The sequence below is a fragment of the Trachemys scripta genome, chromosome 19 (genome assembly GCF_013100865.1).
Source record: "Trachemys scripta elegans isolate TJP31775 chromosome 19, CAS_Tse_1.0, whole genome shotgun sequence".
NCBI classification, from domain to species: Eukaryota; Metazoa; Chordata; order Testudines; family Emydidae; genus Trachemys; species Trachemys scripta.
The window spans coordinates 19,833,716-19,846,123 of NC_048316.1; the positions used below are offsets into that span (position 1 = coordinate 19,833,716).

Sequence of the window (12,408 nt, forward strand, 5' to 3'; positions counted from 1 at the left end):
GGACTGTTGGGACTGGCTAGACCCCTCCAGAGTGGAAAAGAGGTCCTGACTCGCCACACCACTGGATAACCCTGCCATCTGTTCCACATCATCCTCCAACCTCCTCATCCACGACTTCATCCTCGGGATTGAGTCTACTGTCTGCTCTTGGCAGTGGAGGTGGGGTCACCGCCAAGGATGGCATCCAGCTGCTTATAGAAGCCGCAGGTCTTCGGCATAGCACCAGTGCGACCATTTGCCTCCCTGGCCTTCTGGCAGACCTGCTTCAGCTCCTTTATCTTTGCATGGCTCTGCCCTGAGTCCTGTTTGTTTCTTTTCCAACAAGCCACGAGAAATCTGCCCGTAGGTATCGAAGTTCCTACAGCGGAAGCGGAGCTGGGACTGCACAGGCTCCTCTCCCCACAGCCCCGGCAGATCCAACAACTCGGGTGTGCTCCAAGCGGGAGAGCGTTTGCTGCGTGGAGCCGCCATGGGCAGCTGGGAGGGTGTGATAGGAGCTCTCCATGCCGAGTAAACAGGAAGTGAAATTTCAAAAATTCCTGGGCCTTTAAAAAGAGAGAGGGGTGGATGCCTGTGTACCTAGGCCAGGGCAGCAGAGTTTGAACTGCTGACCAGAGCGGTCAGGATGGGCATTGTGGGACACCTCCTGCTGGCCATTTACAGCGATAAAACCAAGCGCAGTGTCTACACTGTCGCTTTGTCGATATAACTTTGCTGCAAAAAGGTCTATGTCTCTCGTCGAGGTGGTTTTATTTTGTTGGCAAAGCAGGAGAGTTTTGTTGGCAGAAGGAGCATTGCAGTGTGTAGTCCTCCACTGTTTGGTCAGCGAAAGCTGACTTTTGTCAACAAAACTGTGTAGTGTAGACAAAGCCTGAGTATATTTCATCAACGCTATTATGTTTGTCAGTCATGCTTGTAATCTCATCAAAAAAAGATATCAGGTTAGTTTGACAGGATCTGTTTTCCATAAACCCATGTTGATTGGCATTAATTACATTATCTTCCCTGAATTCTCTATTCACGGAGTCCTTTTTAGGTGCCTATCTAGCCAGTAGACTCCACGAACTGTGAATTAGGCACTAGGCTTCCTATGCAATGGATGGGGAGAGAGAGGGCACAGCTGACTCTCCATCCTGTTGAGGGCATTCATATAAATGGTCAATAATAGTAACTGGAAAACTAGAGGTGCTTCTGTGTCAAAACCTCATGGCTGGGAAGACTGCACTCTTTGGCCTTTGGAATAGCCTGGAATACTTAGTCCAAGGAGTCAAGTATCAGGGGGTAGCCGTGTTAGTCTGGATCTGTAAAAAGCAATAGAGAGTCCTGGGGCACCTTTAAGACTAACAGATGATTTGGAGCATAAGCTTTCGTGGGTGAATACCCACTTCGTCAGACGCATGTCATGCCTCTGACGAAGTGCTTATTCACCCACGAAAGCTTATGCTCCAATACTTCTGTTAGTCTTAAAGGTGCCACAGGACTCTAGTCCAAGGAGCAGGATAGTGGGAGGCACTGAATCTGAGTCAAAGAATTTAAGGCAGGCTTAGAAATTGTGAGCAAGGAAACTGCCTTCTGTTTGGTCCTCCTGCGTTCAGGTCTTTGGGCATTCTTTGTAAATAAACAAGATTGCACCAAAGAAATATCTGGCTCTTTTTCTCCTTTTCCTCCTTACAGAACCCAGCAAAGCCCAAATATTGGCTCAGGCCAAGGGGCAACATTATTATAATCATGAATTATTCACCACGACCCTTAACATCATTACCCATATGGGGCTGAGATACCAACATACTCACCTATTTCATAGAACCAAAGGGCTAGAAGGGACTGCAAGGGTCACCTAGTCCAGAGTTTCTCAACCTTTTAGATACCAGGGATCGGCTTGCTGCCTTCCAAAACCGTGTCAGGGAGATCTCAGGGACCGTGTGACACTGCACCCCATATTCATCATAGTGGTGTGATTATGATGCACCTTGTACAAGATATGTCATGTGAGGTGTCTATGGAAAAGTTATGATTTGCTGAATATTATTATCCTATTTGTGCATGTATCATTTTTGTACCTGAAGTTATGAATATTGACTATGCATCTTCATTTCAAATGTGCTTGCTCTGGGTAACACCCACAGCGCCTTTCAGGTACAACAATAAAGACGCTAGACAGTGCTAATAGCCCATCAACAAAGACAGTGGCCATGGAAAAGGTTTGTCCACATCTGGGGACATGTCAAACAGACTATGGATAGTGGCTGCTATGACTCAGTGAGGCATTCAAGGGCATGTGACCAGACCACATGATACTGAACTCCATTTTGGTACCTGTATTTTTCCACAAACTGGGCTGGGAACTTAGCTTAGAACAAAGGGGTTCCCGCCATATGGGAAGACTATCAAAGATGGGGTGTGACATTATTTCTTGGCCTCACTCCCCACACAAGAGAACACCTGGAAACACCTAAGGAAAAATGACTCAACTGGGGAATATGCTGGTCCCAGGCTAAAGGGATTCTAGCCTGTGTATGGAAGCTCGGGGGAGTGCTTGTATCATCAGTCAGAGTGAGATATTGCTGATTCAAATCCGATCTAATTTATAAAAGTCTTAGATTCCGTTTTTGTTTAATTTCCTAGGTAACCTGCTTTGATTGGTTTGCTATCATTTATAATCACTTAAAATCAACCATTCTGTAGTTAATAAACCTGTTTTATGTTTTATCTTAACCAGTGTGTTTGTTTGGGGGGGAAATCTCAGCTCGGTTAATAAGGGCTTGTGCATCGTCCTCTTCACATCGAGGGAAGGGCGGACTGAGTAATAAATTCATACTGTTCAAGTTTTGACCAGGGCAGGATGGTACAGCTCTGGGGGGCCTAGGGTGGGGAGCTGTGGGTATTTTGGCTGTAGCATCTCTATTTTTGGTTCACACAGTGAGATTTAAGATTTTTAGGAGGCATTCATCTTTTCTGAGAACCTTCTCCAGAAAATGCGTGGGCTTTATCGGGGGAGAGGAAGGATGTTCCCAGTGGCATGGGGTACTAGCCTGGGACTGAGAGCCCAGCCTTTGATTCTCTGCTCTGTCCTGTGGCAGGCTTAGCTGCTCAGTCCCTCCTGGGTAAATGGGGTAACAGCACTTCCCTACCTCGCAGGACGCTGTGAGGGGAAATATAAGGAAGATGACCAGGCGCTCAGATCCTGCAGTGATGGGAGCCACATAAATAACACAGAGAGGGAAGGACAGTGTTGAATACTAAGGTGAGCTGACAATGCCCCTTTGAGTCAAACGCTTGTTGACTGGTGCAATTGGCACCTAACAATTTGGAGAAAGAGTAGCTGATTCAGAGCATGACACTCACCTCTCCTAATTCAGACCCTCCCTCAGGCTCACGTCCTTGTCTGATGCTCATATATGAGATGACAACAACAATAAACATAATATCTGTACGGGATCCCCAAGACGGGAACATGCCTTAACCACATGGCCTGAGCTACGCAGGAGGTCAGACTGGTGCCGTCTGGTCTTAAAATCTGTGACTCTACAAGTGAGATCCCATTAACTCTTATGGTTCTAATCTTCATCCTTCCTCCCCCTGTGCCCTGCCGCTGTCACGTTGACTTATCTCGGACACTGGGGGCAGTGGCCTTGTCTTTCTTCCTCTTGCACTGGTTCTCGATATCTAGTACGCTTTGGGGCACTTAAAAATAATAAAGGGCAATGATGGTGAAATGAAGAACTCCCTGATTTTAACTCAGGGCTGAGACTACCCAACCTAGCAAGCATGATGTCTCCCCACAACCACCAGCCGGTCTCCTGCGGACACCGGCACATGGACATTGCACTTGATTTCTGACCCATTACCATTTTAATTACGAGGCCGCACATCACATCTTACAATGCAAAGCACATCTGACATGACTTGGAAAAACTTAAAATGGTCTAACCCGGGTGTTGGCGTTGAGTGCTGCCAGTCCCAGGGGGGCGCTGCTTTCTCCAGACTCAGTCAGGTGATTCCAGGCCCCCAACTGATCCCTCTGGATCAAACTCATTTTACCTTTACAACTTTCTAAAACAAAATCTCTTACCCTAGTCTGTGGCTTCTGAGAGATTTCTCCATCCCTCCTCCTGGGAACAACAAGGATGAGTCTGACTTGTGCACAGTAAAGGTAACCTCTTAAATTCCTCTTCATTGCTGAGGGGGGCATTACTGTCAGTGGGACAAGTCTGGGTTAGTACTCCCATCCTCTTCCCTGACCTCTGTTTTGTCAGTTACTCTCAGGCAATCTTGCCATAAGTCTAAGGTCTTTGTATGTCTTTAAATGACATTGGTGGGGTTGGGATAAAATGTACAGCAGCTTCACATCAGCAAGGAGTTAAACTTGTGTTAAAGTTGGGAGTGAAACGTGTTAATTAACCTCCAGCTTTCATAGTCAAACATAAAGCAAGCCAGCTCAATCATAAGGAAGCCTGCTGAATTAACAAGATTTGCATGCAGTTTGTTTCCAGTTACAATGAGTTATTACATACCATATTATACACTGTCATGGATGCTGGGGCATGGTGCTCTTGGAGAGAGAGGACTCCCATTGCTGATCACGTTGTTATATCAATGAGTGAACGCTCTCTGCTCTTCTGCTTACTCCTCGAGCGAAGTGAGTCTGGAATTATCACCAGGGGGATTCAGATCAAGACATGTGAGGAGCAGCCCTACGGGGTTCTCAGAGGTACAGAACGGACTTACCCTTCAGTTGTTGTTTGCAATCTTTTTGTAGCCATGATGGTCCCAGGATAATAGAGGGAGAAGGTGGGTGAGGTAATATCTGGGCAACCTGTCCCCTGCAGCTGGTACTGTGATAAACCCAGGTTGGGTAAAATACAGTCAACTGGACTTTAAGAGACCCGGAGAATATAAAAATGAATGTCAGTGTCTAGTAGGCATCCAGTTACTCCCGTTAATCCGTTGGCAGCTTCCAGAGGTGTCTGTGTTTCTTGCAGAAATGCTGCCAGGGAGTAGGGCCAGGATTTCCCCCCATCTCATAGGAGTTCACTGGCAGGGGCCTGCGAGGGTTAATGCTCCTCTTGTGTTTTATTGGGTAGCCTGGGTGTTAGGCAGTTTAGGCTCCTTCTGTGTGGGGGCAAGGATGAGGGCTGGGTCATCTGCTGCATTGGGTAAGGCTGGAGGTTCTGAACAGGGCGGGGTGGGGGAGCTGCCGGCCCCTGAGCTACAACTGAAGGAGGTGGGCCAGTGGCAGGGGGTAGCTTGGGCACTGGGCAGGGCTGTGGGACACATTGGAAAGGTTTCTCTATGACCACCGGGGCTGAAGACCTCCTCTTTAAAATGAAAGCTGCGGCTCTGGAGCACCACAGTGCAGCCTCAAAAGGGAAGTGCCCGTTGTTGATCTGGACTGAGCTGGTCCAAGTCGCCCGGAAGGAGTGGTTCCTGCACTGCTCTGGGCTGTGTGGCATGAGGCAGATAGGTGGCTCATGTGGTTTGGGAGGGTTTTCTCCTTTGGGATAGGAAGAGGGCAGAAAATTCTGGGAATTCACTGGCCGGACTCCAGTTCCGGTCACTTCCTTTATGTTTGCCGCAGAACGCTGTACACATGTGATCAGCGGGAACGTCAGACACCATAGACCGCCAGGCTAAAGGAGATGCAGGACTCTCACCTCACTCCATCCTTATCCAGCCACATGCAGAACCTCTGCAGCGATGACGCCTCACTGGCCATCCCTGGAAGCTATTCTCCTCATTCCCCTGACCTACGGTGCGGTGTGCACCTTGCCCAGCCAGTCAGCCATGACCTCACTCACCATGTTCTGCCTTCTCTTTATAGCACGCTCGGCCTGTGTCTTGGACAAGTGCAGAGTCCGAGCCCCACATCTCTGTGCCCTCCTGGCAGTGTCCTGTGAGCAGACTATTGCACATCAAGGCCTGTACATCTCAGAGAGTTAGGCAATAGTCGTTCCTTTTAATGGGGCTGTTGCTACTGTTTACGTTCCAAGAGTCAGTTTAACAGCACCATGGCCTGGCCTCTCCCGTTCTGTACCACACGTGCTAGTCCTTGCACTGCCTAATCCTGTTATACAAAGCCCTGGCAGGTTTATTAATCCGACTACCTTGGGTGATGCCTAGACAGGAGACTTGGTACTGAGGACTTAGGAATTTTTCCCCCCCAGGGGGTTCACACCATCGAACATGTAAAACAGCCACTCTTAACAATGGCTATTGTACCCTATAGGTCTACTGGGAAATGCAAATGTAATGTGCCTGGCCAGCTGGGTGTGTGCAGGGCAGGGAGGGTGCACATACCATGTCCGTCTGCTGCATGGAATATTGCCTGATATGCTTAAGGTTATTATTAATTAGTAGGCGTATTCCTCAGGGCCCCAATCACAGAGCACTGTACGAGGCGCCGTGTCTCCCTCTCATGGCTGGGCCACAGTGGACGTACACCCAGCAAGCGTTTTCCTTTAGCTGAACACCCTGGAGTCTCGCTCTGATGCCGCACGTGTGTGCATTAGCTGGTGTTTGTGTGTCTACAGCCGCTGATCCATGCGCTGCCTGGTTCACTGGGCCTATCCTTTGCCAACAGCTGGCCCAGGTCACCTGCCCACTGAGCCCCATTCATGAGGAGGATCAGGGATCATGGTTATTCCCTATGACTGAGAAGTCCCGAGGAAGTGCGGGTCATAGACGGTCACTGACTAAGTGCCCTGCTGCTCCCAGAGGAATGGTCCTATGGGCTGCTTCCCTGTTTCCTGCAGGACTGTGAGCTAAAAGAAATTTCCGAGCTGCCAGGGAGGAGAACCCAGGAGCCTGATGGGAAATAGGACAGGCACATTGATGTCACTAGCTTGTTTTCAGTGAGACTAAACAGAAAGTAGATGGCAGGGAAACTTCTTCCCAGTTGCCCTTGGCCCTGGTGATAAACAGTCACTCTGCAGGTAAAGGGGGGACCTTCAGGAGATCTCCTTGAAGGGGATCATAGAATCATAGAAGATTTGGAAGAGACCTCAGGAAGTCATCTAGTCCAACCCCCTGCTCAAAGCAGGACCAATCCCCAACTAAATCATCCCAGCCAGGGCTTTGTCAAGCTGGGCCTTAAAAACCTCTAAGGAAGGAGATTCCATCACCTCCCTAGGTAATCCATTCCAGTGCTTCACCACCCTCCTAGTGAAATAATGTTTCCTAATATCCAACTTAGACCTCCTGCCCTGCAACTTGAAACCATTGCTCCTTGTTCTGTCATCTGCCACCACTGAGAACAGCCGAGCTCCCTCCTCTTTGGAACCCCCCTTCAGGTCGTTGAAGGCTGCTGGATCGGGTGGGGTTCATCTTGTGCAGATTTCAGACCCCCCTAGTGTCTCTAATGAGTAACCAAAAATAAACTTCCTCCTGCAAAAAACGTTAAAGAGCTTAAGACAGCACTCAGAGCTAGCTGTTCCTCCCACTGAACTCAATGAGAGAGAAATGTCTTCCATCTCTGCCCATCTCGCCACAGGAACATGTAGCACTCTCTTACTTTAGGTGCTTTAGGACAAACTACCCAAGCTAGATAGCTAGGCCAGACAGACAGGATGGATGACTGGGTCCGTAGGATGAATATGTTTCACATTCTTTTTAGGATTGATTAACAATGTTCATGCAAAAGAAGTCTGATTCCCCTGCTGTTGATGCAGGATTGTCTGGGTCTGGCATTTTGCACTGTCCCTGGACTTTTCCTTTAAGGAATACAAGGTGCTGCTGCTCTCATGGGATGCAATTTTTAATTGATTCTAACTTTATTATTTCTTGACAAAATGTTTTCAAACACAGCAAAGCTGGCATCCCACCCAACAGCTATGCCAGGCCAAGACTTGGATGTTGAAACTAACTTGTTTTTGAGCTATCCGAGCGCAAACAAAGACTGAACATTTCTTTTAGAGATGGATTTTTTTTTTATGCTCACATAACTCAAATGGCTGAAGAGATTTTCTTCAAAGTTTCCTGGAACAAGTCACAGTTTGCCTGAGAACAAGCATGAGACATACTCGCTCAAAAGAGTGACTAAGAAAGTTAATGACTACAAATTGAGGCTTAGAATGCAGTGGTGGCCCCTAGCTTGTGTTGAAACGAGATTGATGGATGAGATAAAAGATTGGTCACGAAATAAGATAAGGCTGATGCCATCACCGGAAGTGATGTCACCATACATGATGTCCCAGGAAATGACGCTGTACCATATGTGGTATTATGGCCTAAACCCTTTCCCTTCTGGAGTCAGGCCTAATGCCTTCAGCCTCTTGTCCCCCTACCAGAAGGCCCACCTTACCTAGGAAGAGAAACCAATAGGATTTGGTGTCTGGCCCAGAACCCCAGAATCCATGACTGATAAGTAATGTCACCCCTAGAAATGACAAAGAAACACAGCTAGCTCAAGGTGTCTGTGGGGCAGTACTGAATGCCCCAGTTCAAACCCTGCTCATGATTCATGAAGTGAGTAATTGCAAAAGTGGCACCCAAACTGACCTCAGAAGCTTGGACATCTGCAAATATTTAACAATATGCCTCCCTCAGTGGGCTAGTTTGTGCCTGTTAGCAGATACATTACCATTTGCCACCAGGAAGGGTGAACTCCTGATCACTCCACAGCTGATGAGAGGAATGAACACTCAGGGCCCATTAGCACATTTTAGAGACTTTAAGGTTCATACTCCTGGTTGTAGGTTTCCAAAGGTGCCTGAGGGATTTGGATGCCTACTTCCTACTGAAAGCGATGGATCCAAGCCCCTAGGTGGCTTTGAAAATCCCAGCCCTAGTCTGAGCCTCAGCAGACCCATCCAGTAGGGAGAGGTAAGTGGTGTGTTTCGAGGAAGTTGCTCCCTTGTTTATAGCACTAGAGGGCTGTGAGAATTTGCAGATTGTGCATTGATGGTCTCTGTTAGGGCCCTGCCTGAGTTTCTTGTTTCAAATAAAGTTTGCATGAGTACACGCACAGGGGACCCCATGAGTTTCACGAATGCAGCAACACGCCCAGACAATGAGGCATTGTGTGAGAAAACAGGAAAAATAAATGCTGTCAAATTAACTTGATTTCTTTTGTGGTTGTTGAGATTACAAAGTTTGGACGCTAAAGGTAATAGTGTTGATGTAATAGACAGACTTCTGTAAGGCGTTGACTTGGTAGTGTATGATGTTTTGATTAAAAAAGTAGAAAGATTCAAAATCAACATGGCACACATTAAATGGATTCGTAACTCGCTAACTGATCGTCTCAAAATGTAACTGTAAATGGGGAATCAGCATCGCGTGGGTGTGTTTCCAGTGGGGTCCCGCAGGGATCGGTTCTTGGCCCTCTGCTATTTAACATTTTTGCCAGTGACCGGGAATAAAACATCAAATCATCACTGATGAAGTTTGCAGATAACACAAAGACTGGGTGAGTGGTAAACAATGAAAAGGACAGGTCACAGATTCAGAGCAATCTGGATTGCTTGGTAAACTGGGCCCAAGAAAACAATAGGCATTTTAATACGGCTAAATGTGAATATCTACATCGAGAACAAAGAATGTCAGCCATACTTGCAGGATGAGGGACTCTCTCCTGGGAACCAGCGACTCTGAAAAAGATTTGGGGAATGTGGTGGACAATCAGCTGAACATGAGCTCCCAGTGCGACGCTGTGGCCAAAAGGGCTAATGCGTTGCATAAATGGAGGAATACGGAGTAGGAGTAGGGAGGTTATTTTACCTCTGTATTTGGCATTGATGTGACCACTGCTGGAATCCTCTGTCCAGTTCTGGTGTCCACATTTCAAGAAGGATGTTGGACTGGGTTCAGAGCCACAGGAATAATTGAAGGATTCGAATATATGCCTTATAAGGATAGACTCAAGGATCTTAGTCTATTTAGCTTAACAAAGAGAAGGTGAAGGGGTGACTTGATTCAGTCTATAAGTAACTGCCTGGGGAACAAACCTTTGATAATGGGCTCTTCAGTCTAGCAAAGAAAGGTACATCACAATAAGCTGCATATTTTTAACAGTGAGAGTAATTAATCATTGGAATCAAAGGTCATTGTGGAGTCTCCACCCCTGACGATTTTTCAATCCGGATTAGCTGTGTTTCTAAATGATCTTTCTTAGGGATTCTGTTGAGAAGTTCCCTGGCCGCGTTACACAGGACGGCAGACTAGATGGTCACAGTGATCCCTTCTGGTGTTGGAATCTATGAAAGTGAGCTGGGGAATCTCCCAAGGACTATTTCCCTAACAGCACATGGGATCCATGATCAGAATGGGAGCAGTTTCCATGCCACCTGCTAACCCCAAACACCACCAGCAATGCCAGGGACGTGTTCTGCCCTTGGGGCACCACCTGGCCATAGAAAAGACAGCACTGCTGCCAAGTGTCAGCTGCTGGGGCCTGGGCAGCTCTGGGTGCAGCATTTCAATTATTGCTAGAACCAGGCAAGGTCGAGTGGCTGATTCAAAGATTTGATGAGATGGTCTCTGATCACTTGTTAGGGCCACGTGCTCGTCCCCTTAATCCTGCTGAGCAGCCACTTACTCTGGAAGTCCCTGAAATCAACGGGTCGTCAGGGAGAGAAACGTAACAACCCAGCATGCTTCAGGGGATCCCATCCTGGCCGTCGGTGATTTGGGATCTTTGCTTTTGTTTCATGTTCAGTGTTTGTCATTGAACCCGCAGCAACAAATTACACAACAAAACAGACAGGAAATGATGTGGAGCAGGTAGTGAAGAAAGGGGCACAGACTGCGGGAAAGAGGGTGTCACAATCTGCAGGCCCAGAAACAACATACAGACGACAGCACTGCCAGCCCTCAAAATGTAAAAATCATGAGTCAGGCCACAACAATCATCATAGTAGCTTAAAAATCATGTGTTAAAAATAATAACATTTGTGTTCTTTTTCTTTGCCTTCTGGTTTCTGAGTCTTTAGGGAGCACCCATGTCATGTTTTCCAGCTTTTCGTTGCAACCATGAGCTCCGGAAATTTACTTAAAAAAATAAAAAGCTGAGCTCCTCACCTAATCATAAGAAAACACCAGATTTCATGAGACTCATTGTAAAGTCAAGAGAGTTGTCAGCTCTGCTAAAGATCCCAGGAAGGGCTTGTCTGAGTTATAGACTGGTAGTTTTAAGTACAGTGTATTATGAGAGAGCTGGTTGCAACTCCATAGCTAAGGTCAAAAGGAACATTTCATTATGGGTCAGTCCATGGGTGGCGGGTACCATAGGCTGGAGGAGGCTGTGACTCCCCGAACAGTCAGGTGTGGCCCCTCCCACACTCTGCCCCCAGCCCCCTCCCCCTGCTCCCGCTCCGTGTGGCTGTTCCAGTCTCCCTGTGGGGTGGTCCCGGCTCGGGCCGCGCAACCCGCCCACCCGTCACTCCAGGGCTAGGGGTGGAGTGGGAGGCTGTGGGTGCTCTGGGGCTGGGTGGGGGCTAGCCTGGGGCAGGGCTGGAAGGGGCGGGGCTTCAGGAGGGAGGGGTAGGGCTGGGGGCTAGCCTCCCCAGCCAGCGGTTCATGTGCCACTCATGGGTCTGTCTTCACTGCAGAGTTAACCTGGGCTCGTAGTAGAGTGTTGTCCCTAATTTCCTCCTGTCTACACACAAAACCTTCTGATGTGAGTTTAGTGGTGCTTTCAACCTGGACTTGCTGGCCAAGCTTGGGGAGAGGCTAGAGCTCGCGTGCCACTTTCACTCAGGCTGGTAACTCACTCATTTTGCAGTGAGGACACAGACTAATCACTTGAGTGCTGATGATAGTCCTCCATTGACTTCCCATAATTCCCTCCCCCATGTGCCTAGAAAGACAGACAACTTCTCCCATAATTCACAGAAAGAAAGAATCACAGAATGACTGTGACGGGATCCCCCGAGTGGAGCCTGGAACTGGGGTACTGCTGTGCCCCCTTAACTCTCTCCAGCCTGGGCTGTCTCTCACAGTGCTTTGCTAGTGACAAGCAGCAAATCCCTCCAGGTGCTGTGATCACTCAGCACAGCAGCATGTGGAGCCCACACCCAGCTCTATTGCATGAATGCCCCCAGAGCCACTCATGAATCACACAGAGAAAGGCACCAGCCAAATCCCCCCAGCTGCACTGTACCTCAGGGATATACCGTCTTGCACTGCTCAAGATGGGCAGTGCAAATTTATTAATCGGTTCACCACTTCATCAATGGAAAATGGACATACACAACAAGCCTTTGTAAACCTGAGCAGATTTACCACACATTTCAGGCAAACTCACTGGTAAAGATAAACAGTAAAACAAATGTATTGACTACAAATGATAGATTTTAAGTAATATCAAGTGAGTTATCAGAGGGGTAGCCGTGTTCGTCTGAATCTGTAAAAAGCAACAGAGGGTCCTGTGGCACCTTTAAGACTAACAGAAGTATTGGGAGCATGAGCTTT

At 47.9% G+C, this 12,408-nt stretch overlaps 1 protein-coding gene across 1 annotated transcript in view; it reads left to right on the plus strand.

Annotated features, from left to right (window-relative positions):
• Nucleotides 1–5,940, plus strand: part of CLDN19 (claudin 19) — a 41,197-nt gene extending 35,257 nt beyond the window's left edge. The window contains exon 3 of the mRNA XM_034753672.1: nt 5,822–5,940. Within this exon, the coding sequence (XP_034609563.1) occupies nt 5,822–5,940 (119 nt within the window). The remainder of the gene's footprint in view (nt 1–5,821) is intronic.
• The last annotated feature ends 6,468 nt before the right edge of the window (nt 5,941–12,408 follow it).